We start from the raw sequence: 26,629 nt of genomic DNA, 5'->3' as shown, positions 1-26,629 counted from the left end.
TGTTCCCAGTCATCTGGAAAAAAATAAATCTAGAAAGCCTATGTTTGTGTTTGCGATTAACTGGATTCTTGTAAATATTTAGTGGAGGTCAGTGCCTGCTCAGGAGTAACAAGGGGCTTGTTGTGAGCAAGCCCCTGCTCGTCGGGCGAGGGCAGGCAGCCTTTTGCCGTGTTTTATGGAGTAAGAACTAAACCTGTTTCATTGCATTTTGGCATAGACTCAGGTGAACTTCAGAAAGGTAATATATCCTGCTCAATGTAGGGACATGTTAAATTTTTCCAGCAAAACCCCTCAGATTTGGCAGAACACACCAATACCTGCGAGAAGCACAACCTGGGGTAAAAAGGCCATTGCCAGGTTCTTGATGGTGAGTCAAGCCTGGATGAAGCCGGGCAGCCAAAGTGCAAAAGGAGCAAATGGTTACAACTTTGGCCAAAACTCTTGTTACTGGAAAATGACCCACCAGTGACAGCTGGACTGGGGAACAGCTTTCAGTGAGACGAAGGGCAGCTGGGTTCCCATCGTGGACCTGGGTGTTCGGCTCTGAGTGATGCTCCCTGGGACCTTGTGTGCTGCAGAGCTCCTGCCAGTGGTGTTTTTGTGGGATTAAGTGGAGCTGGTTGAAGAAACCATATTTTGAATGCTGGCCAGAGGCTTTTGAGGTCAGAAGGGATGAGCTCGTGGTTGACATGCCCCAGGGCGAAGCAATCCTCTTGAAGAGGTCCCCAAAGTGTCCCCAGGGTCCCTGGGCATCACTTGGGGACCGGCACTGGCCGGGTGCTGTTGCTGCACGGTGGAACGGGCAGCGTCCTGCTCAGCAAGGATCGTTTCAACAAAGTTGGCAGCTCCATGCAGAAAACAAACAATTTCGACATCTGCTTGGGTTGCGCTCAGTTTTCTAGTCTTTCACTTTGTGGGTTGAATAAACTACTTCCTTCTTGCTTAGAGAAGGAGTTAATGATTTATGGGTCAACTGGCACAACTCTGGTGTCTGCAGAATTCAAACTTTTCTGCGTGGAGCCGTGTCTGAGTGTGTGGGTGTACGATAAGGTAAGTCCTCCTTGAGTGCTGCGGTGCCTGGAGCCAGGGGGGCTGGGTGAGGAGAGTCATCGCTTTGTCTTGCAAGAGCTGAAGAGGCCGGGTCTCTCCATCTCCTGCTGCCAGACCTCCAGGTAAGACGGCTTTGAGCAATACAGCTTTAGGTGACATTGCTCTTCGGAACTGGATTGGAGCTTTCTTGCAAAGGTTAATAAATTAAATCAAATTAAACCAAGAGCTGTAACAAGGATTGAAGGAAAGCTAGAGAAATGAAACAGCCACAAGAAGCATTGGGTTTAGGGTGGGAGCATCAAGAAAGACTCTCTCATTCCCAGGAGGAAGGTAGGCACTTGGAGCGTACATAACATTGGGAGGATTTAGGCTCATAAATGATGATCCTGGATAACAAAGTCAGAGGCAACTCTTGCTGATCTCTAGGAGTGCCAGATCAGTCCAAGTTGCACTTAAATTCCATTTTCTAAAGCAATTCGGTCTCCTGAATGACTTGTATGCTTTATAGCTTTACTCCAGTTAATGTAGTTTGCACAAAACTGCTGTATCTTTTTGGTTGGGTACTTTGCTCTCTCTCTACATGTAATTTATTGTTAGGGAACTGTAGTGACTCCAGCAGAATTTCATCTGACTAGGAATTTGCTTCCAAGAGATTTGTTACTAAAACAAAATGTTTTACCCATAAGATAACTTTCAGGGGACTTTTTCCAGAAGGCATAGATAAACTCACGGCCCTGCAGGTATTAATTTGGCTGGTTGGCTGGGAAGAACACTGTTGGCAATACAGTGTTTTTAAGTGGAACCTGAAGAGCTACAAAGCATTTATGTTATGGTTTGAGTGGAGCTGTTAGTCTTTCTTTTTTTTCTTTTTTTTCAAATTTTATTTTAATATTGTAATCAAAAGCTGCATTCCCCAAAAATGCAAATAAATGAGACGAGTGGAATAAAGCCTATGGAAATTGCTTAACATCTGCACTCAGTTGTCCTGTTTACGTTGTATTTTCATGTCTCTGGGTCTGGTCTGCTGGACCCAGCCTTCCTCACCCAAATCTAGCTCTGCCCCAGCATCCCAGCTCCTCCACACTGGGTATCGGTCCCATTGGTCAGAGAGGAGCCAGCAGAGGAGCTGAGTATTGCAGAGTATTGCAATAGCTCCTGCAGCTTCTGGTCCCCAGCCACGACTGTAAGAACCGCTTAGGGGTGGAGAAATGAGACCTGTCCATATGAGCTATGGTTATCCTGAGTGTAAATACCCCCATGCTATTTTTTACAGATACTTTTGACCTGGAAAAAGAATGTGGTAACTTCTGTGGGTTCTCCAGGCAGGGAGGCTGGAATAAAGAAAGATGCCAGCTTTGGAGCTGGGGAGACAGAGGGATCGCACCACTGTCCTTGGGTTATTCCTCGCCGCTGCTCTTGTGGCTGTCCAGAGTAAGTGAACACAAGGAGGGAGCAAGTCCATCAGGATGAATTAAGATCCCTCAAAGGAAAACCTTCTCCTGGGGTTCACAAGACTTGGATCCTTCTCTTTTCCTCATAGCCTTTGCATTTTGAGAACATTGTAAATCTTTGTGATTAGAATCCATCTTCTTTTGCCTTTTTTTCCCTTTCTGTGTAAAACAGATGTAAAATTATTCCAGCTGAAAAAGGTGCAAGGGTTTATACTAGTTGGGGAGAGGAAACGGTTAATCCGGACTTTGTGACCAGCCTTTGAAACTGCTGGATGAGGTGTGAGGGGCAGAGGACCACCTGGGGTGGGTGATGTTCCTCCCCTGTCCCTGCCAGCCTCAGCCATGCCCCGTCACAGACTGTGCTTGTCCTCTTTGCTTCTAGCTTTAAGGAGTTTTAAGGCCACCGAAGTGTCCTCACCTGGACCTTCAGAGTAAATCAGGCCTGAACACCCACTGCTTTTCCTCCCAGTGTCTTTCTGATGGAGTTTCTGTTGGTAGGTGTCTGCAATGCTCCACCACGTTTCCCATCTGCAGAACTCAAAGAGGAATACCAAGGCATTACCTCATTTTCCCATAATTCAAAGGTAGAATACGTCTGTCGTCCAGGTTACATGAGAAACGTTAATGCCCGAAACATCCTTATTTGTGGAAGGAACAGTAGGTGGTACGGCACAGAACAGGATATCTGCGTACGTGAGTATATTTTGGGTTGACTTTTGATTTTGTTTTTTAATTTGTTGATGCAATCAGCTCATTTTGTCAGAGCAGCATCCAAAGTGACCTCATGGGATGGTGGGAGATGAGTGACCTGATGTGAAGCACCAGTTGTATTCCGCTAAGTACTGGCAATGATGGCAAAAGCTGAAACCTGCTTTGATGCTGGTTGTGTTTGCTGACTCAAAGGATGTTCTGCTCAGGCACTTTGTAACTCTTCGTTCAAAAAAGTATGTCAGACTTGCAGTAGGCGAATCCTTTAGCTGTGAAGAAACACTGTCGTGCTTGCCAGGGTTACTGCAAAACCCCACTTAGACTGCAGAGGCTGGCTGCAGGTCACGATGCAAGTCTTAACAGCATCATGAATTACGGAATAATTTAGGGTTGGAGGAGAAATCTGGAGGTCTCTGGTCCATCCCCTTGCTCAATATTGGAGGATTCTTCTGCTTGCCTGCTGCATTCGCCCAGTTCTTCAAGAAACTGAAATAAGAACTAACTCCTTTCCTGTTGTCCCCCAGCAAAACCATGTGCCTACCCTGGAGAGCCAGACAACGGCAGACTTGTCATGGGAGAAAATTTCAGTTTTGGTTCAACAGTGAGCTTCACCTGCAACACTGGGTAAGCCAGGAGCACTCAGGGCACGGGTCCTCTTCTTCCCCAGCCATTTTTCTGAAGTCTTTTCCCTCTAGATTAAAGCCTGTGCTGTCAGAGGCCTTACCAGTGTAGGTAATTGCAGACAGTGATTGAAATATCTTTTAAGCTTTCCTTTGAGAGCTTTAAGACTGACTGAGTTTTGTTAACCTCATACTTTGAGGCAGTTCTTCCTGAGCTCAAGTTCACTCTCCTGGCCCTTTATAATCCATTTCCAATGTTTCAGTATCTTTTTTAAGAAAATACATCAATACTAAACTCAGAGCTGTAGTGATAGCTACAGCTAGCTGATAAAGTAGACTTTTTTCCTTAGAAACCATGTAATTTTTTTTTTTTATTTAAAAAAATGCTTTTGTCAAAAGCCAGTGTGTCATTGAAAAAATGACATTGATGGCTAATTTCTGATCAGCTGTAATTATGATAAGGAAGCCAAAACCATCCTGATAGTGATGTTAAAGGTAATACATCAAAACTGAGTTGGTCAGTTGATTTCCTCTCCCCTGTTTCACATAGGTACAGACTGGTTGGAAATCCTCAAATTCAATGTGTGATTAAAAATGGGGTTGTTACATGGGACAGAGATATTCCCATCTGTGAGCGTAAGTAGAGCTCCTTAATTGGTCTACTGCTTAAATGTTACTGGGGATAGATAAAGAAGCAGTCGTGTTGCCCTGCTGAGGATTTCAGCAGTTCAATGCATGGTGGAGTCTGGAAAGGCATTTTTTTCTTGGTGTTTTTCTTCCTGCGTCATCCTGCAGAAAAATTATTCACTGTCTGGGAGTAAGGCAGCTGCACGTAAGACCGGTATATCCCAAAACCACTCGGTGCCCAGGTCAGAGCTCCACTGCCTGTGGGCTGGCTGCAACTCCTTTGAGACCTGCCCTTAATTTCTGACCCTTCTGGCACCTCGTTTTTCAATTTTTTTCTTACCAGACCTTTGGTTCAAAACTAATTAAGTTCCTTCTCTCTTGTTCTTCCCTCCCTCTACCGTTTCTCCCCACTCCCTCCCCAGCCATACCATGTTTACCACCTCCAAAAATAGCTAATGGAGAGCACAGCGAAGCTGACAAAGAGCTCTTTGAATACGGAGCATCTGTCACTTACTGGTGCCACACTGTCAGAAGGGGAGAGACACCTTTCTCACTGGTGGGAGATGCCTCTATTTTCTGTACAACCACAGATAACATAAACGGTGTCTGGAACAAGCCAGCCCCAGAGTGCAAAGGTGAGGTGCTCCCATGCATGGGGTGAGTGCGCGCTTGCAAACTGCAGCAGCACCAGCTGCAGCCCCTTCTCTGCTGCCTACTGCCCGGTCTGCTAGAGCTGTTTTCTTCTTTGGAGCTGTCTCCCTCCTTTATGTTGCTGGAATCACATCTTGAAGATGAGACCCTCTGGGTTTGGTAGCAGTTAACGGGAATTAGGATCTCCCATCGCAGGGACCGTGACTGCTCACGGTCACCATGTCAGCAGGGGGTGTGGGAGTGGGATTTTATTAGCGTTCGCAGACCAGACGATGCATCTTGTCTGCCAGCCTGTGTAAAACGTAACGCCTGCAAAGAATTCAGAAACCTGCGGTGATACCTGTTGCCTTTCCTATGTTCTTTTTACACTTAGCCTTAATAAAAAGTGTGAAATAAAAAAACGCTGTAATATGGGGTAAGGGTTTAAAAAATATCATGTCAGCCTGCTTCCTCGTCATGTCCATTTTCAGCCTTTTTGGTGAACACGTCTCATGCTACGAGAATGTTTTTAATACCCTCATCTCCCCTCTTGAGCCTAACTGCTGATTTCCTAAGTGGTGGCGTTTCCCTGACACAGTGATTAACTGTGAGTATCCGAGCGTGAAGGACGGGAAGGTGCTGAGCGGGTACCGGCACACGTACACCTACAGAGACACTGTCATGTTCGACTGCAATTTCCGCTACACCATGAACGGCAGCGAAACGTCCACCTGCAAAGAAAACGGCCTCTGGGACCCTCCGCTGCCGCTCTGTCAGCTCAGTAAGTGTGGGGGACCGAGCACTCCTCCACCTCATCCAGCACCTTTGCTTCAGTGAAGTCCCAACCCATCTAAGAAGGCAGTAGGTCATGAAAGTGATGGCTCCAAGATTTAACTTTTGGGGTTTGGGTTTTTTTTTTTTGGCTAATCTCTCTGTAGCACTAAAGGTGACTTTAGGAATTTATGACGTGGGTCCATAGAGACTAAGGCTTTGTCCCATTCAAGCTGGTGAGCGTTTCTTAGTAGAATTCAAAGGGACTAAATTAACCTTTCTATATTTACTATTTTTAAAGTTTGTTGGTAGAGCCGCAGATAGTATAAACTTTATTAGAAATTACATCTCGTAACAGGGAAAATTACCATGCAGTCTGAAATGATTGGTCTGTTTTCATTTGTCTCCTTTGCATTCATTCTTTAGCATTACTGAACTCAGACAATTAAATGCATCTCAGAAAGAACAATGTGAGCCCATGATTTTTACCCAAATTCTCTCCCTTATGTTACATGCCATCATGGGCCTCACTGGTTTATCACTGGCAATGTCCCTAAATTGGTATTTCATTCCTAGGTAGCTGTGATGATCCTCCAGATGTGCATAATGCTTTTAAAGCAAAACTTGCTGGCAATCTGTTTCCTGTGGATACTATCATCACCTACGAGTGCAAGGAGGGCCATCAGTTCAGCCCGGGAGAAAATACGCGGCACATTAAGTGTCTGCCGGGTTTTACATGGTCTGAAACTCCACAACCTTGTGAAAGTAAGTGTATGTTCCTTTGGCTTACTTACCCTTATGATTTGGCAAAATTATTACTGAATGAAGAGGCTGTGTGCAGATCGCAGGGTGGGGGAGAGAGGGGGGATGCTCCGGGGGGACAGCTTGGCACATCTCTGGTCTTTGCTCTGACTCTTGAACTCCTTTGATTTATTCTCCAGCCACAGAGTTTTCTTTGCTTTATTTACCAGCTGTGCTTTCTAGTCCCTTGAACCTGTGGAAAAAGTCATTGTGGTGCCAAGGGCCCCTTGCCCCATCCAAGGGGAGGTTGCAGTTGCAGAATCCCTTGCAAACACCCCGTCCCCCAGCAGCGCCCCGGGACGGTGTTGGGGCAGATTTAGCATTGTGATGTGTCTTTGTCTTACAAAGCACAAATCTGCTGTCATCCAGATGGCTTTGCTGTGGTTTCACACTTGCTAACATTTGGCATTTCTCAGGAATTCATTGCCCAAATCCAGATGTCAGGAATGGAAAGCTCTTAAATGCATGGAGAGAAAATTATGCATATGGAGACACACTGGAAATTACGTGTAATGATGGCTATGCTTTCAAAGGTCATGGCAATAGCATTGTGCTTCAGTGTTTAAGTGACGGTAGATGGGATCCAGAAGTACTAGAGTGCACTCCAGGTAGGTGAGAGTTGGTGAAGCATGTTGACTTGGCAGCTACTTATTTTTGACCGCAAAGGTTTGGGTCACTCTGTACAGCGTAGTTGTCTGCTGACATTCACAGAAAAATCTACCTGTGGCCTTAGATGATGGTAGTAGTAGCCAAGGAGAACTTTGCTCCACTGCCATGTATCCCCGGATCTAGTCCTCCTGTGTTAACTTGGAAGAAATAGGCAGCAAAAGATCCAGATGGATCATCATGTTGCCTGTGGTTTGCTGTATGGACAGGGGGCTGAGCTGGTGTCTGGGGAGGTGGGATGCAAAGGGTTGGGTGCTGGTAGCTTTTAAAGGCTTAGAAGGTTCCTAAGAAGCCTGGGAGACATTTACCCAGCTGGAAGGGGATGTGGTTTGTGCTTTGGACAACAGCTGGGCTGGTTTGCTGACATGAAGCTTGGGAGCAGAGGATATTCTCAATGCATTTCCCCTCTCAGAAGAAAGTGCAACCATGTAAATAACTGACACTGCTGCAACTAATAACCTAGCAATGGGGCACCACAGCAATACCAGCAAGCTGCTGGAAGCAGCCTGAGCCCAAAAGCTCAGGAAAACCTTGCCAGGGGGAAAGAGCCTGCTCCACCTCACAGGACAGCCAGCCTTAGAGCATGGACGATCGCTTGTCCTGGCCCTAAGGCTGCCTGTGAGGTGCTCAGCAACCTCACGAGTGCAGCTCGGTGGGAAAGCGGGGGCTGCAGTCCCTGGGACAATAGCGGTGCCTGGTGCTGAGAGCCCTGAGGCTCGGCTCGGTTGGGCATGGACCCAGCTCTGCAGCATGTGCCTTTCCTAATGGCCTCAGAAAAACGTGACTGTAGAATAGAGTGACAAAGGAAGTGTTGAGACCTGCATCTGTATGATAGTCACCTTTTTTCCCAGGGTTCAGATGTTCTTGATAACTGTCTTCTCCATAGAAAGAATCTTCCCTGGAATTCTTTCTGAAAATACATGATGTCCTTTATTCTCCATTGTTTCTAGAAAGTCATTGCCCAAGGCCAGATACTGCTCATGGAACAGAGGTTTACAACAGCAGAAATGACTACACAGTTGGGACCCAAGTGAGGCTGGGATGTGATACGGGCTATGTCCTCAGGGGCCAGGACTTGACCGAGTGTCAGGCTGATGCGAGCTGGGCTCCCCCATTACCGTTTTGTGATAAAGGTATGTGTAACAGTGCCAAGAAGAGATCTCGTGCATCGGTATTCAGAAACAGCAGTCAGAAGGTGACCTGCCTTCAGCATCTGCTTCTGGGAACAGGATGATGATCACCGGCTCATGGGCTGAAAGTGTTCAGGTGTCCTCTCCCTGGAGATGTGACCCAGGTGGGAGCTGAGCGAGAAGTGGGTGCCTTGAGCTGGTGTAAGAGGCAAGAAGCCAGGCAGCAACTTCATGTGAACTTGCTGCGCTACAAACATGAAGTTAACTCTTGTACTGATTTCCCAGATGCAGTTTTGATTCTCACCTGAGTATGATAACTGTGCATTTCTTTTCTTATCAATTCCTGTTATTCCACAGTCTGTGACCCCCCTCCAAGAATCACCAACGGGCAGCACTCTGGCTTGAGAACGGAGCAGTTCCCCTACGGCGCAGAGGTGACGTACAGCTGTGCGGAGGGTCTGTCCCTCATTGGGGACGCCTCCATCTACTGCACCTCCGACGACGGGGTGAACCTGGCGTGGAGCGGACCTGCCCCGGAGTGCAGGGGTGAGTCGTTTCTCCTGTACGGGATCAGACTGAAGCCAAGACCTGGGTACGATGCTGGGGCTAAGCCCCAGCCCCGTTACCTGCCCTGGTCCAGGAGCTCCAAACCCAGAGCGGTTTAATGACTGTGCAGCTCCTCCAGCTCCTGTGCGAAGGTCTCGGCACCACGAGCTGCTCAGTAACCCCAGGGACTGGTACCATCTCCTTGGGGGCTGCTGCAGGCAGCTGAGGGTCAATTCTCACATTTGAGTGTAAAACTGATGCAGAGAACATCAGGAAGAGCGGCTCTGCCCCGCCGGACCTGGCTCCCCCTTGTCCCTGGGCAAGGGCAGCAGCCAAACCCACCTCTCCCATCTCCGTTCTCTCCCCGCAGTGGTTCGGTGCCCCAAGCCCACAGTCGAGAGGGGAAGGATGACTCCGCAGAGGTTCACGTTTCCCTACGGGGTGGCTGTGCAGTTCTCCTGTGACGAAGGCTTCATGCTGCATGGCGATGCTGAGAGCCGGTGCCTGGCTGACAGTGCCTGGCACCCTCCCCTGCCCACCTGCCAGCCAGGTGGGTACCAGACCCGGGCAGATGCCCCACAGCTGGTTTGCATAGGTGCTGCTCCTTTGAATCACCAGCAACAGGGGAATTGGCAGGGCGTTTTCTCTTCCAACTCCTCCCATTACATTATTTTTTGGCATGCATTTTTCTTGCAGTTCGGTGTCCCCAACCCTCGAGACAGGAGATGCTAGTGATTTACCCTGCTAAATTATTGTACGAGGTGAATGAAACTCTGTCGTTCCACTGCGGACGTAGTAGCCGTTCAGCAGTAATCTCAAAAACTACCTGCTCAGCTAAGGGCACTTGGATACCACCACCCACATGTGTAAGTACCACCACCTGCCCAGGCTTTGTCTGTATCTTGCCCCATTTACAGTCTGGAATAGCACTGGTCCAACTTCAGGAATGGGGTTGCTTCGTTACAGGAGGGCTGGCCTGACTGAGGGGCTGCGGTAGGAGGGGGATGCTCAGCACGTAGGTCCCTGCAGCAGTCTCATGCCCTCTGTCTTTGTTTTGGTTCTTTTAAAGAAAAAGCGTGATAAGTGTGAGAAGATTCTTCAAAGTAGTGAAGATTTCCAGTGTGGAGTTCCTCTGACAGAACTGAAAACTCTGCTGGAAGTCCAGAAACTGTACCTGGAGATCCAGAAACTTGAAAGGGAGCTAAGAAGCACAGCAAACGGCTAACTGTCATCACTGGTATCATAAAACCTGTCCTCTTTGTGTGTCGAATAATCATGCTGACTGAGGATTTTTTATGACTTCGTAATTCGTGCTAATGCTTAAGTAGCCAGAAAAAAATTTACCAATCAGCTAAGAAACAGATTTGGTCATCTAGGGAGTTAGAAAGTGACTTCTGACTCCTTCTGCCAGACCTCACTGGGTTAGGTTTGTACATCCCTTTATACATTTCAAAGCTTTGCATTTAGATATGTTTGTTATACTGACAAGTGCACAGTTTAGAAAGGAACTGAGTGGAAAGTAAACCTTTGTCGGAGCCGAGTGGAGGCCGTACAGACAGGCATGAGCATGGTAAGAGCCACTGACCCGCACTCGCCCCACAGCTGCTGCACCTCTTAGGCTGCAATCCAGTATAGCCCATTGCTACTCTGTTCATATATGTTGCATTCGTTATTGTGAACAAGCACTTAACTGCCTAATTAGCTGTGACCTTCAGTGCAGGCACAATGAAGAAAACTTCAAAGCCTGTCTTCCAGCAAAACAAAAATGCCAGGTTTTCTTCCCAAGCAGGACAGATGTATCTGAGGCCACGGCGGTGCCGCTCGCTGCATTTTTGTGTGTGCACCAAGAGCAGTTGTTGGAAATGAAAGTGTAAAGAAAAAAAAGGCTGATTTTTTTCTGCAACATCCAGTAAAAGGGAAGCGCTCTGTTAGCACGCATCTTGTGATCGGGCCAGTAATCCTCCTCCATGAGATTATAATAAAGCTGCAATTGTAATGACAGCTGTGTCTGGCTTTTAATAATTCTGTCCTATCTATAGTGAAGGAAAGAGGTGCTTCAGTAATCATTGCTTGATTAGGCACAGAGGGCTGCTATTCCCTGAGCGCAGTGCAGGCGTATGTGGGGGCTGTTTGCACAGCAGCCTGTGCCCCCTCCGCCTGCCACTGGGGTAAAGAGGCAAAGTGGATGCACAGCATTGCCCAGCACACCGATCAGCGGCTCCCTGTGCTTCAGAAACGAGACCAGGATGCTGCAGAGCACTTCTAGCTGTAAAAGAGCTTTACTCCCGCTGTCCCCACCAGGGAAGAAGGCAGAGCAGGGTTCTCTCCCATGGCACATCCTTGCTGGAGAGCTCAGGGAGGGCAAGCCCTCTCCTTGGGCAGGTCAGAAGGGCTGGGGGGTGGCAGCGTCGGCGTGGCTCGTCTGGCCTGTCCCCAACTTCCCACAGCTGCTTCCCCTTCCCCAGAGGGCTCTCGGTGGGGACAGGCTCTCGCCTTCTTGCGGCGCTGGCCCGGCAGCTCCCGGCACCATGCCGGTGTTTCTCCGCTGGCCGGGGCAGCTCCTGGCAGCGATGGTGGTTGTGCTGCAGCCGGCTGGGAGTCTCGGTGAGTGTCGCTCCCCTGCTTGTTTTCTTTGCTTCTGTGGCTCCGCTTTGCTTACGGATCAAATATGTGATGATCGTGTTAGTAAAATTCAGTGGGAGACCTTCCCCTGGCTGAAGTTGCTGCTAATCTCTTGCTGTGCCTGATGTTCTTGTAAGGATGACTTGAGCTCAGCGGCTCCTGCGAATTGCCTGTTTCTCCTCTTTAAGCTGCACCTCTCGATACTTGCAAAGAGCCACCCCAAAATTCCCAATGCTTCTCAAAAGGCTTACGTTGGGGTACGGATCCCCCCGGGACCGTTGTGAACTACAGCTGGCTCAGAGGGTACGACCGTGTCGCTGGGACAGCCTGGCGCCAGGTCTCTTGTCTGCAGGACTTCTCCTGGTCTGGAGTTCAGAACTTTGCCTCGATCATCCGTGCGGTAGCTGAGAAGTTGTTCCCAGGGTCGGAGGATGCCCTTATGGTCTGGGGCTCAAGAAGAGGATGGTGGTAAGGTGGGGAGAGTCAATTAGACAGGTAATAGTTTTTACCATTTAGTTAAAGGGGTCACAGTTAGCAATTTGAGTGGTATCAGGTTGATACCAAGGTTGATGCTTAAGCCCTGAGGCAGCCTATAGATGTGCTGAAGGTAGCTGGTGAATTGCCACACATCGCACAGGCTGGCTTCAGTACAGGAGAAGTGGGGGTCTGCTGACTAATGAATGTCTCTAGGAAGGTGAATAACTTGCAGTTTCTGTCTGGAAGCTGACAGTTCCTTTAAAAACAGGTCTTGTGAGAAACTTCCCCAGTGTGCACAGCCCCAGCACCTCCCTGCAGAGGCATCTGCTGTCCCCCAGCTGCCGGCACCGCCTTTACACCCTTTTTCTTTTTCTGTAATTCATGGTGGCTCTCAGGAGTCCGCTGTCCCAATCCAAACATAATACCTGATACCCATGCCCCAGTATATAATACTCATGTCCCAATACCTATGCTGGGGCCTGGGGAAGACACATACTGGTACAGAGACACTCTTTCCATGGGTATTGGTATCGAAGGCAGCATCGCCAGCGCTGCTCTGGCAAGGTGCAGGTGTGATGGTGCCTGGGGTGCTGCTGTCCCAGTGTGTGAACCGGGAATGTTTTTAACATAGGCGCACTGTATCTTGGTGACCTGCCAGCACCTATTGTAAGGCATGAGGAAATCCCAGTTAGAGCTGCCTTTAGTTTAGTTTTCTCTGTTATCACAGTTTGTGACCAGCCCCCAAAAATTTCTCATGAGAGATAACAGTAGCTGGCCAAAGAAGTTTTTTGTTGGGACATCAGTGGTGTATGTATGTGCTAGAGGTTAGGCAGTCGTTGCAGAACCTCTTGCCTATGGTAAAGCTGGAGGTGGGCTGCCAGCACCCTGGAGTTACCCCACCCCGAGCGCGCAGGTGAGTCGTCCTGCAATCTGCTAGAGCAAGTGCTATTAGGAAAGGGCAGAAATAGCGTTTGATTGTGTGCAATGGAAACACTACACGTTTGGAGTCCTACTGACGGTGGCTGTTCGAGCATGCTTATTAACCCCTAATCTCTCTGCCTCAGTTGCTGCAGTGGTTAAACTGATATGTCTTCTCATACTTACCAGAAGGAGGTGCAGTGGCAGTTGGTCACTGTAGCTGTATTCAGCAAGAATAATCCTGAAAAGCCCTGTTTTTTGGTGATCCACAGAGGTTCAGTGTCCCGCCCCAGATATCACACACGGACAGCTGAAACCTGCACAGAACTTCACCTACGGCAGCACAGCCACGCTCGAGTGCAATGCCGGCTACATCCCCGTGGGTGCCACCACCATCGTGCGGTGCCTGAGCAACGGCAGATGGCATCCACGGATGCCCGCCTGCATCCTGGGTACGCACAGATCTCTCTTCTCATTACCTTGTCTCCCACGTGTAATTGCCTGCTTGTATTTCACGTGCACGTGCAGTGTTGGCAGCAGAGGGGTTGGAGGGTGGGCACCACAGCGAGCTGCGCTGTCTGACGTTCGGTGGCAGGATTCCCCTCTGCTCTTTCATCACCCCTGGTAAGGCGGCAGGGCTGTCCTGGTTAGGCTGTCCTGCGTTACTGCAGGGTGCATCCAGTGAGATACAAATGTGTACAAGAGTAAAGACTCTTGTGAGATTCGCGTCGTTTGGTGAATTTGTCACCGTTCTTTTTTTCCATTTCAGTTCACCCCCCCATACCCCACAGCGACGTTCAGAGTCGCTGCTGTCCCTTGCTTCTTTCTGGGGTTTCTACCCTTGCCCAAGGGGCAGGCTGGGCTCCCCCAAAGGCAGGGCTCAGCGGCATCCCCAGCAGGTCTGGGAGGGAGACCCCCCCCAGCTCTAAGGGTCCATGCTGTCCCCTGCTCTGGCACCAGGTCACTGTCCCTACCCTCCTGCCATCGACCACACGGACCGAAACCCTCAGCGCGAGTTTCCAGTTGGGACAACCGTGACCTACTTCTGCAGATCCGGATACACTTTGCTCCCCGATGTATCTCCAGTAACTACTTGTCTTAAAAATTTCACATGGTCCGAAATCCCAAAGCTTTGCCAGAGTAAGTACGCCATTTCCTTCGCTTTGCCAACAAAGCATCGATTTAATGATGTAGAAATAACATCGTTTCCAAAATACATGCTAGTGCTGCTGTGCCGTAAGGACTTTATTGAGCAGTGCTTTGGCTCTCACGAATAATAATTTTGCTGTTCAAAGGGTAGCATGGCTGAAAAGAAATAGCTGCAACTCGTGCTGATTATTTAGCTGTTCAAACAATGATGCAGTGATGCAGCTAGTAATGTATCATCCCTTTAGCACAATTTATAGCTAATCACAGGGCTCAGATCATTCGCCCTTCCAACAGAAATGGTTGTTATCATATAATTACTGTCCCTGAACATGCCAGGTTTGGTTAGAGGTGTCTGTCAGCATTAATGGGCCACCTGGTAAGTTCTCTGGGTCAGCAAGCCACCACCATGGGAAAACACGGCTGTGCAAACGTCTCCTGCTCTCCCCTCCTGACCCAAACCATGGAAGCCCTTTCTGACGCTGGTGTTCCTCAGAGGTGCAGTGTCCCAACCCGACTATCCACCACGGGAGAGAGATCAGCCCCAGGAAAGCCGAATACACCTTTGGGAACCAGGTGGAATTGCAGTGTGACCCTGGCTATGTGCTGAGGGGCAGCCAGAGGATCCAGTGCTGGTCTGACGGGACGTGGAGACCCCCCGTGCCGTACTGTGACAAGGGTGAGTGTGAACGGCGCGAGCAAGGCGGCTGCCACAAATTGCATCTCTGCAGCGGGTAGGAACAGCAGTGAGAAAATGGAGTAACCTGAGCATCACTTCTCGGAGATGGTGGTGTTAGGAGAAGGGGTCCAAGTCACAGCATTAAATGGCTTTAACGTTTTCATCTTCTGTTGAACTCTAATTGATTAAATGCGTTGAGGGACGGGACTTGGAGCCTTTTCTCAGAGGGCTGTTCAAGGGGTTTATGATATTCACAGTTCCCTGACCCCATTTATGAGCAGGATCATTTCTCGTGGAAAAGAGGAAGGGATAAGGGAAGGTCGGCTGAAGGGGAGGGGATGGAGGCACATGCCGAGGTACTGGGGCCGTGCAATGCTGGCGGGATGGGGTGGTTAGCTGGGTCAGTCTGGGAACACTGGTAGAGGCAGGGCCAAAACTGGCAAGAAGCAAGGAGGACTTTGAGGAGAGCAACCCTAAGTATAAACATGGAGAACTGGCTTCTGTTACTTCCCTGCACTTCTGTCTCTCTGACTGAATGAAGAAAATCTTAATTTTTCCTTTCTCTATTCTCTCACAGTTTGTGGTCCGCCTCCAAAAATCACCAATGGGCAGCACTCTGGCTTGAAAACGGAGCAGTTCCCCTACGGCTTCGGAGTAAAGTACAGCTGTGTGGATGGTCTGTCCCTCATTGGGGACGACTCCATCTACTGCACCTCCGACGACGGGGTGAACCTGGAGTGGAGTGGACCTGCCCCGGAGTGCAGGAGTGAGTTGTTTCTCTTGTATGGGATCAGACTGAAGCCAGGACCTGGGTGCAATATTAGGGCTCAGCACAATGGGATTAAAAGCGAGCAGGGCTGCTGGGAGATCCTGCTTCCTTTGCAGGCTGCTTCGCAGGCTCAACAGCTCCGGACTGAGGAAGCTATTTCCATGTGGAAATAGGAGATTCTGGTTCTCCTACACTGATGGCCATCAGGCAGCCAGGAAGAGCGGCTCTGCCCCGCTGGACCTGGCTCCCCCTTGTCCCTGGGCAAGGGCAGCAGCCAAACCCACCTCTCCCATCTCTGTTCTCTCCCCGCAGTGGTTCGGTGCCCCAAGCCCACAGTCGAGAGGGGAAGGATGACTCCGCAGATGTTCACGTTTCCCTACGGGGCGGCCGTGCGGTTCTCCTGTGACGAAGGCTTCATGCTGCACGGCGATGCTGAGAGCCGGTGCCTGGCCGACGGTACCTGGCACCCTCCCCTGCCCACCTGCCAGCCAGGTGGGTACCAGACCCGGGAGCCGATCCAGCGTCCCCTGGGACGGTGCAGAGAGGTTGGGGTGCAGCATTGTTTCGCTGTGTCTGTCCTCGGGGGGTCCCCTAGCACCCTCCTCTCTTTGCGGAAGAAACAAGCTTCCCGAAGCTGATGCTTACCAGGCAATAGCTGAATTTTTCTCGAGTGTCCTGTGTAAAGGAGGCTCTAAGGCAGGTCGGGAGACACCATTGTTACTGACTTTCTCTTCAGAGAGCATTCTTACTGACAAACGTCGATCTGCAGACTCTTGCATGGGGATGCCTGAATTGAGACAATGTCAGAAAACAGCAAATGCATAACACCTCTCAGGGGCTGTTCTGACCTTCACCCTCCCCTCTTGAAGGGCCTCAGGAAGTAACTTTGCTTTAATATTTGGTTTCACAGCCTCACAGATTTAAGTTCACCTGCACTGGCTCTGCCTTTACAAACTTCATAGGTATTTTCCTACCTACATGATGACGACCCTCTTGCTGAGCTGCCTTCTGCTGTGGGTTTTCCTTTCAGTTCTGTGTCCACAACCACAAGTGGCCAATGGAATGCTGAAAAGCACCTTGGATGGTAAAATGTGGTACCAAACAAACGCGACTGTTACTTTTGAATGCCTTCACGGATACCACTTTTCAGATGATGGAGACGTGTCTTCAGAAGAGTCTTGGACAGCCACATGCTTGCCTGATGGCAACTGGACACCATTGCCCAAGTGTGTAAGTACCTTAGTCTGGCTGAGTTCCTGGACGAATGCTGCCTGACTTCTAATATGAAAAATAACTGCCTGAACTTCTTAAAAGCTTTTGCTTTATGGTATGAATGAGGGGGGTTGAACTGTGTTGGGGCAGTGCCTGGCAAACGGGACAGCTCAGACTCAGAGCTGAGGAGTGGGTGGCTCTCCATCTGCTGCAGTGCAATCTTACATGCTTTTTTCTGGGTTTTGTTTGTTCTGTTTTACTTTTTAACAGAAGAAAGAAGGTGATGTTGATGTATGCGAAGAAGTTCATTATGTTAAAACGGTCTTTCAATGCGGTGTGCCTATAGCAGAAGTGAAAACTCTGCTGGAAATACAAAAACTGTTTCTGGAGATTAAAAAACTAAAGGTGGAACTAGAAAACCTGAATGACTGAGTCCTGTAATGATCACCATTGGTGAACACGCAGTTTGTGTAGTCACAGTATCTATAAGAAGGCTCTTGGTGACTTTATGGTTCATGTCTGCATGCCTGTAACCAGCGAAATAATAACCAATGTATTGGAGATTGCTTTTGTCATGCTAGATGCTAGAGCATAGAGGGATTTTTGCTCCTTTCCTTAAATCTGACAAGCTTCATTCGCTATTTAACAAATGTTTTGTTTCAGATTTTATATTAGGAGACATAGTAAGAAATTAAATTGAGCTTCTTCAAGTCACTGCATAAGCTGTGCTAAGCTGAGAGAAGGGGGACTGAAGTCCACAGAAGTAAACTTCTAGCTGAGATGAGTGTCTGGGTCTCTGAAGGTGCTTCTGCTGTAATTTTCCAGCTGGTGGTTTGTGCAATGCCGTACCCTCTGCCCCTACCAAACTCAGCCTCTCATAGCATTAGCATACTTCTATGTAGAAATAGTAGTGAAGTGAGCATTTAACTACGCAATTTCCTGTTAATCTAGCTCATGATTTCTATTCATCTAGTTAAGGGCAGTTGCATATAAGAAGTCTATTTATAAAGGCTTCTATTCAGTTATCCCTGGATTTAAAAGAGGCAACAGGTTTCTGGCTGAGCACTGTACTCAACAGATATTTGTGGTGGTGTCATCTTCCACGTCCCTATTTCTGGCAAGCAAATGCTAAGAATAGATGCTGTAAGTTTAAGTGTAAAGAATCAGACAGCGTTGAATGTTTTTATTACTCAATAAACAATGATCAGTTTATGTTGCTCTGTGATGCAGCAATTACTCCTTCCCTGCAGGATTACAATAAAGATGGAGGTGTAACCCTGGGTGTCTTGTACTCTGTCACATTGGCTGTAAATTAGGCAGATTTCCAGTGTGGTCCAATGGTTTTTCTGATTGAGAGCTGAGCCCTGGCAGCCTGGCTTGGTCCTCAGGATGCTCAGGGAGCTGCAGTGGGCATGACATGGCATGGCAGCCACGGGCTGAGGTTATATCATTGTGACATGCATGCTTTATGAGTTATTGGAGTTGCTTTAAATGTTACTAGAGCCTAAGGCACAACGCCCGGGGAAGAGATGGTGTCTCCCATTTTTACACAGAAAAATATTTTGATAATGCATCCTGTGCTTCACCACATCCCGGTGAGGACATCTGCAATGAGAGGCACTCTCAGATCCACTCCAGTTCTCCCTGTGCTACAAGGAGAGCGGGGCTGCACCCTCCTGGTGTGACACCTCTCTCCCCTCCACGCTGAGCTCACCTGGGACTGCAAACAGAAAGTGTCGTATCTCCCTGTGCAAGGCTTGAAACCCATAAGCATGAATAAGAACTGGGTGTTACAGCCCCTGTGTACCTAAGAGTGTGTTTGAGTAGCCTTGACTGATGTCACGCAGGATATTTCAGAGTGTTAGTCAGTAAGCAGATGTATTTGTTCACACCCGTCCCTAATTACAAATGAGTCAATCAAGAAAAATTAACAAACAAAATGGAAAATGCTTTTGTTTTTTGTTTCACTAACTCTGCTTATGGAAGATCTGTGTTGCATTACCCTCAGGCAAATAACTAAGTAGGCATTTTCCTACCCTGGATACAGCTTGGGGCTGGGGTGGGGGTGGCGGTCTTTTCTGCTCTGGTAGCATTTGGTTTTGGTAAAGTTCTGCTAGTCAGCACTCACTGCCAGTCTCAGGTCAAATAAAAGGGTTGAGTTATTCCCCCATTCCTTACGGTGGGGCAGGAGGACCGGGAGGCTTTACCCGAGCCTGTGGATGACAGTCGTCCCCCACCCATGGCTGCTGTCCGTGTCCCTGCCAGAGGCTTTACCGCCGTGGGTGTTCTGGAAAGGTTTCCACTGCTCCAGAAGCTTGGCTGAGTCTTCTGTGCTGCATCTCCTCCCAGCTTCAGAAACAGCTCCTTGGAGCCAACGGTGCTCAACAGAGCAGCACAGAAATTGCTGCAATGAGGTCTGGAGAACCAGGACGGGGGAAGCACCCAAGCACCCTGAGCTGGGGGGCACTCGCCGGGGCATGGGGATCTGGCCACCTCGCACTGCTCCTGGCCTTGCTGGGGCTCCTAGGCATGCCCGTGGCTTGCGGTGAGTACCGGGGCACAGGGTGCATGGGGAGGACCAGCGGGACCTGCCTGCATCTCACCTCGCTGCTTGGGGGCTGGGGTGGGTGATGCCACCACCCCCAAGCCTGGGGACCCATCGCTTGGTGTTCTAAGGGATGCAGCCCTGCCCGGTGCCTTTGCCCGGAGGGGAAGCCTGGACCAGCCCAGCTGCCCGCCCGGGATGCTCGCTGGGGATGGGGAAGGGGTCAGGGAACAGGGTCCTCACCGGAGGGGGTCTTCTCCTGCCACAGATGACTGTGGGCCCCCACCTCGCATGACCCACTCCAGACCATCCAGCGACGAGCAGGCCAGCAGCTTCCCCATCGGATCCAGGGTGACGTATACGTGCACCGAAGGCGCCATCAAAATCCCCGGGAGGTCGGACACGATGGAGTGCCTGCCTGGCGCGCGCTGGTCAAAGCTGCCCGAGCCCTGTGGCCGTAAATACCTCCTTTCTCTGAAACACGGCTCCCTCGCCTGTCTCTCATTTGGCTTAAGATTTCTGCCCCTTACGGTGGCTGCTCTGCATTGGCACCGTCCTCCTGGCGAGGTACAAACCCACTTCCCTTAGCCGCTGTTTGTCAGAGCTGCTGGTGGGTGCAGGATCCGTGCCTGTCGTCGAGGGGGTCGGTCCTGGACCCCGGGATGCTCGCACACCTCCCGAGCCCCGGCCGGCAGAGGCTGTGCAAGCGGCTGCAGCGTGTGCTGCCCCACGGCACGTGCATGCGACTTCTTATTTTCTACTAACAGCTTTGCCTGTGCAGTTAATGCATCTTCATCCGCGCTTTGTAAAAGATGCGTTCAGCAGAATAGCAGCCTGGTAAGAAAAGAGAAGTAACCTGCCATGAATGTGAGGAGCTTTCCAAAAGCACCGTAGTGAGAGCATTTCTGTGATTCCAAGGTTTATTTTGCATGCTTCCCGGTGGGCGGCTCTTTCAGGCCCGCTTTCTTTGACTGCCAGGGAGCTGTGCTGCCCCGACAAGGTTGCGGTTTGCTGCCCTGTCCACGGTGGACGAGAGGATTAATTTCTTTCCTGTTGGGACCAACGTGAGCTACGTCTGCCGCCCCGGCTACGAGAACACCTCGGAAAGTTCCCCCACCAGCACTTGCCTTGAAAACCTGACGTGGTCGGAAGCTGCCGAGCTGTGCAGGAGTGAGTATCCCTGCTCCGCTCCACTTGCTGAGAAGCAGGTGTGGAGTTCAGAGCAGGTCAGGTACCCGCTCCCAAACTGCGTGCTGCGATGCAGCAGGCTTGTTAACATCCCAACAGCTACATGCTTAATACAAAATTAGGTGGATATTCCTTGACATTCATATTTAAGACTGAACAGCAGGAGTGTCAATAATGTTCTTTTTTTTTTTCCTGCTGGCATAAACAGATCTGGTTTGATTTTCATGTTAGGAAATACGTTTGCATCTGGTCAGGGCATATGCACAGGACAAATGCTAATTTGCAATTCTAGTGTTTAACTTCAAAATGAAGACAAAGCACGTTTCTCGGTGAAATCCACGTAATATTAAGACTGATGATGCGGCAGCAATAAATTTGTCACAGTCGAGGTACTTACTGCCAAACTATCGAGATGGAAATATCTCTGCAAATATTCTCTTCTGCCCTCCTGTGAGATGCTCACTGCTGTGAGCGTGGAGCCCTTATGGCGATCCACACCTCCCACGTGGGAAGTCAAATGCTTTGGCACCTTTGGGTATAACCCCCTAAGTCTGTCCCTTATTTAGCCTTTTTTATTTCTCCATCACCGTGTATTACCACTAACACTGGCCTCATTCTCCGGCAGGGAGATCCTGCGGAGACCCGGGACCGCTGCCCGGCGGCAGGATGGTCACTCTGACAGACTTGCGGTTCGGTGCAAGAGTGAACGTGTTCTGCGAAGACGGGTGAGTCACGGGCAATGCCCCGAGCTCCAGTACACCGGTGCTGATGCTGGAATACAAACTCCAGTCCAGTGCGATGAACTTGTGGACACGGGCTGGGCTGCTATTTCACAACATATCGCTCCTATGGTGTTGCTCTGAGTGCAGAGCATGGGTCTGCTTTTCCCACTTCAATGACAGCTTTGGGCTGGGAGGGAATAAGACACAGCTGGAGGGAAGGGACCAGGATCTGAATTTATGGCTGCCTTTTCCTTCAAGTGTCATCCAGAGGAAATTTAACTGCCCCAGGGTATCTATCCCAGCAGTACTGCCAGTTTATAACTATCGACTTCAAAACAAGTTACTTAAAATATTTCAGCCTAACATATTTGAGATATATTGAATAAAAAGGGGTTATGTTGGCATTTTTAAAATTCAGTGATGTTCAGCTAGAAAACTGCAGTGAAGCACACTTTCCATCAGTCAGTGAGCTGACTCATGCTTTCTGCCTGCTTTCAATCAGGGTCCACATGCAGCAGACTGACCTGCAAAATCAAGCTCTTGCAACTCCGGCTAGTATTCCTCCCTCCCTAGCAGGAACTAGCTGGCATTATCTGGCTTGTTCTGCCAATCTTTGCAGCTGCTTCAAATATAACAGGGGTTTTTTCTCCAGATACTCCCTTAGGATGGACTTCGGGGAAATGACAGCATGTCCCACCCTTCTAGGATTCAGCTTTGGAAATACACATCAGGGTGGAGGGATAATGTTATCCATCTAAGCACGATCAGATACTATCAATCATGTCCAAATGATGAATTTTTTTGAACAGGAGGATGTAATTCAGAGATTGGGGAAGGTGTCGGTGCTGTCAGAACAGGATGCATTAGCTTCCAGCAAGCCAATCCAAAAGCCATGTTAATGAAATCAGGATCCCTATTGCCCCTCACTGGTCCCTGCTCTATGTAGTGGAGGCATTGAGTATTTGCAGGGACCGGCTGGGAAGGTACGCCGGCAGTCTGCTGTCGTTTGCTTTTCTGGAAAAACTTTAGCAAAACAGCTACACCCTTACAACCCAAAAGCAACGTGCTAGGGAGGAGGTGGCACTGAAGGGTGCTGGGCACCCCGCTCTCTACCACCAGCGCTGCGGGTTTCAGCAGATCCAGCTAACTGACCTCCGTAATGCAGCCCTGCCACGAAGCGGAGCCGCAGTCCGGGCTGAGCCTCGGCCTTTAGAGATGCTGTGTGTGCTCAGGAGGGAGCTCTGCGCCTCGTCACCTCGTCCTGGTGGGTGACGGTGGCGTGGGAAAGGCACTGGATGCCAGCAGCCTGAATCCCAGCACTGCTCTCCGCCAGGAAGCAGGCAGGAAGAAATAGTCCCTGATTCAGCAAATTCAAGCCTGTTGCATCCATGTGGGAATCCACACCTAACCTCAGCACTGTCTGCCATTCACCGTGTGCTCTGCTACCCACCAGCTGCGGCTTCTCCCATGCTTGCAATGGAAGATACACACTGCAATGAGTCAAAGGGGAGAATCACCTAAAAACAGATTAACAAGGATCCTGGCAGAGAGCAAGGTGAAGAAGCTTTCCTGCTAACCAGTGTGTATCTGCGTGTCTGCTTGCTTTAAAACTGCTTTTCTACACTCCTGATCATACTGGTACCAGGGGAAAAAATTGTTCTTGGTTTCTGGATAGCTACACAATCTTTTCTTTTCTTGTGTATTTTCACTTAGGTACAAATTAGACGGGAGGCATTTCATCCAGTGTCAGCTCAAAGGAAATGACGTTGAATGGAGTAAACTTCCAACTTGTAAATGTAAGATTAATCCAGCCTTGCTTTTGACTTCACTCCAGTAGATCCTGCATACTAGACTAGTCTAAACTTATCTTCATACATTGTTTTTGTTAGTATTATGTGGCAGATCTGTCACCAATGCTGCAGCTGAGAAATATCCATTTTGCTGCTGACACTGTATTTCAGCAGTTTTGTTCCCACAAGATCAACATATTCGCTCATGCCTTAAGGTTGCAGTGAAGGTGACAGGATGAGATTTTGAGGAATCATGAGCCAGGGCATGGCAAGTTGCCTGTTTATTTTTGTGACTCTTGGAGTGAGAGGGGGAAAGATGTGACAACAGAAACACTTCAGAAACAAGAAAGAGATTATCAAGACAGAAGGCAGTGCTAGTTACCTATCTTCAGTTGTCCACAAAGTTTATTGTCTTCAAGAATCTTAGGTGGAACTCAAGAAACATTTTGCATTTTCAGTGTTACTGAAGCTTTTATCAATACTCGTGTTGACCTTTTTTCCTGCAGTAATCACCTGCTCTTCACCTCCTCAAATTAGCAACGGAAAGCATGATGGCGAAGGTGTAGAAAAATTTGCTTATAACTCAACCGTGACTTACAGCTGTGACTCTGGCTTCCAGCTCGTTGGAAATGTGAGCATCCGTTGTACGAGTATGGACAAAACAAACGGAGTCTGGAGTGGAGCTGCACCTGAATGCAAAGGTGGCTTCATCTGAGTTTAGTATTTATTATGAGCTCAGTATTTAGTATGCACCAGCTTAAAATATTGTGAAAGCTTAGTACAGGACATGTCAGGTGTAAGTCATACTGCAATTTTAAAGAGAAAAAATGCAGTGCTGCTAAAGTGAATAAGGAATGTACAGTCTGGGAAAGAAAGGCGTAGTGCTCCTAGCAATACTTACTCTTTATACCCTAGAGAAAAGCACGTCTGTCAAACTTGGAGCAAAAGAAATGGAAAGGAGTCCTCCTCCCCAAAGTGAGTTGAAAAGATTGTACATTAAGTCCCACATTTCCCAGCTTAATTTGCTTCTTTGATTATCACACTTCTATGAAAAAGCCACTCAATGAATTTCACACCACGATTTTCTTTCTTTTCAGATTCCCGTGGAAATGGCATCCAACCATCTAAGAAGTCTTTCAAGTGGGAAATGAAGCTCAGCCTATACAAAAAGTCACTGCAAAATACCATCTCCTTCTCCCACTCTTCTTCTTTCTCCAGGACACCAGGTCAGTCCTGGAGGCTCATTTGGAGTTCGGGGGAACTCATCGATGGGACTCACTGGTTACTGCCAGTCCTGTAGCTGGAGTTTTCATTTTTTCCCACATTTCTTTTCAGTGTCAAGGAGCTGTGCTACCTCGGCATTCAGATTCGTTGTACCTTTGTACAAAACCCAAAACTACTTTTCTCCTGGGACAAACCAAGGAGCCAAGTGTCTTCCAAAGTACATGGGCATCTCTGGCATCCTCCCACAAGCCGGCTGCTTTGAAAACTTAAAACGGTCTAAAGTTGCATCATTTTGTGGAAGTGAGTGATTTTTTTGTCATGTTCTTTTCTTATATAAGTTTTCTCTGTATAATTTATATTTTTTGCTGGTTGGACATCTGCTTCCAAGCTCAGGTTTGACTGCATTGGCCTCCCCCTCTTAAAAAAGCTTTGCTTTGTATGAAATGTATTTTCATGTATCAATTGTTTCCTTGCCCTTGCGTTATTACAGATTTTAACTCATTTTTTGCCATATTGCAAAGCAAGAGATAAGTTTGTACCGCGTAGCCTTAAGAGTGCCAGGGCTTCTGTCCTTGTTCCAGCAGTGAGAGGCAATGCACTAACGCTAACCTTGTTCCACACCAGCGAGGTCGTGGGCAGCCAGGAGAAGCTGGACATGGCAGAAGTGCTGCTACAACAGATTCCCCATCCGTTGCAAAGGGTTATTTTACAAATAAAAAGGGTGAGTGTTGGCTGTGTTGAAAACAGTGTCTGGGTGGGAAATATAAGTGTGTAATGTTAAGTAATAAAGACAAAACACCTGCTGGAGGGTCTCGCTACCCAGCTGGAGACTGGATGAAAAGCATTTCTCTGGTGTTAAAGTCCAGCTGAACTTGCCCATCCCTGAGCCATGTCTCTTGGGTCAAAACCAGAAAATCTGTCACCCCTGTGGTGGTGGATTTTGTGTGTGAACGTGCTGAGCCCGGGGCTGTTACATGAGTGTGACGAGGCAGGTGCTTAAGCCCAGGTCCAGAAATGCCCCCACTGCAAGTGCAGCGTGGCCAGGAGGGATTTTCCCCATTTCCTGCATCATTTGGCAAAGGTGGGGTTTGTTCCAACCTGCTAGCATCGCCAGGCTGACGGCTGGGACCGAAACCCCAAGGTATTTGTCTGGACTGTTAAACAAGGAATCAAAGAATCCCACTTGCGGGGTTAAAGGCAGGGTAACGGGCTGCATGGTTGGGCACTTGTGGAAGTGTCTGTAGGAAAGACGTCGCAGTGTTATCAGTGTAGGAAAAGGGCTCCGAGAAGGGCTTTGCAGGCCTTAAAAGAGTTGAAGTGTGGTGACATTGTGCCCTTGCTAGGAACAAATGAAGGCTAGAAGGATCCTGGATCATACAACATGGAAGAAAAGGGGAAAACTTTGTCCTTTGTTTTTGCCTAAAAGTTTCTACTTTGCTCTATTATGTAACTTCAGACTGAGGATCGATTTAAAAATCTCTTCCTGCTGATTTTTCTCTTTTTACTCTTGGCACTTCTTCAGGAGATGGTGTCAAAGCAGCAGCTTGACGCATGATCTCAAGTGTGAGGAATGCCACTTTGTGTTGTACTTCAGCAGCTTGGCTCTCCTGCTCCAAAACACTGGTCCTGTAAAATCAGCCCCTCAGTAGCAGAAGGCTAGAGGAAGGGATGAGATGGGGGAAAATGGAACGCTGCCTGGAAACAGCCTCTAGTGTTTGAAGGAGGAATTGTTTGGGGCCTTTCTAAAGTGCAGTGCTAAAATTCACCCCCAAACCTGGTGGGTTTTTAAAAATCTGGGCAGAAAGCTTCACTCTCCTTGAAGATACAGCCAGGCTAATCTTCACGTGAATGTTTCCTTCCCCCAGGCTGCGTATACGGACTGTGGCAAGTGCACAGAAAGATTTATCTGCAGTTTTGAAGCAGTTTATTTGTGATGGGTCTGCCCTCCTCCAGTGATGCTTTGACAAAAGGACCCCCATAGAAGGAACCCTGGGAGGAGGCATTTGCACTTTCCTTGCATGGTTGCAAAGACAACTGGCACATGCTGCTCTTCCTGCCATCTCACTGCAGATGTAGACAAGACACGCAGTTAAATGAGATCCCACCTATCTAAATATATTGTTATCTTTTAAAACAAAAATAGTACTGAAAGCATGAAGCACGTAAACCCTTCACCGTGTTCTGTTTCTAAAGTGTCTTATGCAATGGTCGTACTTGTTAGGACTCTGACGCTTTGCTTTAAAACAGAGAATATGCTAGATCAAGTCTGTCCCATGTACATAATGTATTTTTTGAATTGTGATATGTTTTAATGTTCCAAGAAATTGATTGAAAATT

The 26,629-nt window shown here is 48.6% G+C and overlaps 1 protein-coding gene across 1 annotated transcript in view; it reads left to right on the top strand.

The window, feature by feature from the left end:
* Nucleotides 1–933: 933 nt before the first annotated feature.
* The window catches only part of CR1 (complement C3b/C4b receptor 1 (Knops blood group)), a 75,659-nt gene continuing 49,963 nt past the window's right edge, over nucleotides 934–26,629 (top strand). The window contains 33 exon segments of the mRNA XM_069771840.1: nucleotides 934–1,172; nucleotides 2,324–2,481; nucleotides 3,000–3,194; nucleotides 3,734–3,833; nucleotides 4,380–4,465; nucleotides 4,879–5,091; nucleotides 5,685–5,867; nucleotides 6,434–6,622; nucleotides 7,075–7,266; nucleotides 8,275–8,457; nucleotides 8,812–9,000; nucleotides 9,371–9,550; nucleotides 9,697–9,866; nucleotides 10,070–10,220; nucleotides 11,040–11,059; nucleotides 11,142–11,604; nucleotides 13,290–13,469; nucleotides 13,978–14,157; nucleotides 14,660–14,842; nucleotides 15,420–15,608; nucleotides 15,924–16,103; nucleotides 16,642–16,841; nucleotides 17,094–17,249; nucleotides 19,173–19,368; nucleotides 19,637–19,825; nucleotides 20,347–20,538; nucleotides 21,182–21,281; nucleotides 22,992–23,074; nucleotides 23,575–23,769; nucleotides 23,984–24,043; nucleotides 24,166–24,294; nucleotides 24,404–24,592; nucleotides 24,917–24,999. Coding sequence (XP_069627941.1) covers nucleotides 2,397–2,481; nucleotides 3,000–3,194; nucleotides 3,734–3,833; nucleotides 4,380–4,465; nucleotides 4,879–5,091; nucleotides 5,685–5,867; nucleotides 6,434–6,622; nucleotides 7,075–7,266; nucleotides 8,275–8,457; nucleotides 8,812–9,000; nucleotides 9,371–9,550; nucleotides 9,697–9,866; nucleotides 10,070–10,220; nucleotides 11,040–11,059; nucleotides 11,142–11,604; nucleotides 13,290–13,469; nucleotides 13,978–14,157; nucleotides 14,660–14,842; nucleotides 15,420–15,608; nucleotides 15,924–16,103; nucleotides 16,642–16,841; nucleotides 17,094–17,249; nucleotides 19,173–19,368; nucleotides 19,637–19,825; nucleotides 20,347–20,538; nucleotides 21,182–21,281; nucleotides 22,992–23,074; nucleotides 23,575–23,769; nucleotides 23,984–24,043; nucleotides 24,166–24,294; nucleotides 24,404–24,592; nucleotides 24,917–24,999 — 5,283 coding nt within the window. The 5' untranslated portion in view covers nucleotides 934–1,172; nucleotides 2,324–2,396.

Source organism: Haliaeetus albicilla, chromosome 26 (assembly GCF_947461875.1).
Source record: "Haliaeetus albicilla chromosome 26, bHalAlb1.1, whole genome shotgun sequence".
NCBI classification, from domain to species: Eukaryota; Metazoa; Chordata; class Aves; order Accipitriformes; family Accipitridae; genus Haliaeetus; species Haliaeetus albicilla.
The sequence above is the reverse complement of the archived record's forward strand: the minus strand, read 5'-3'. Positions and strand labels throughout refer to the sequence as shown.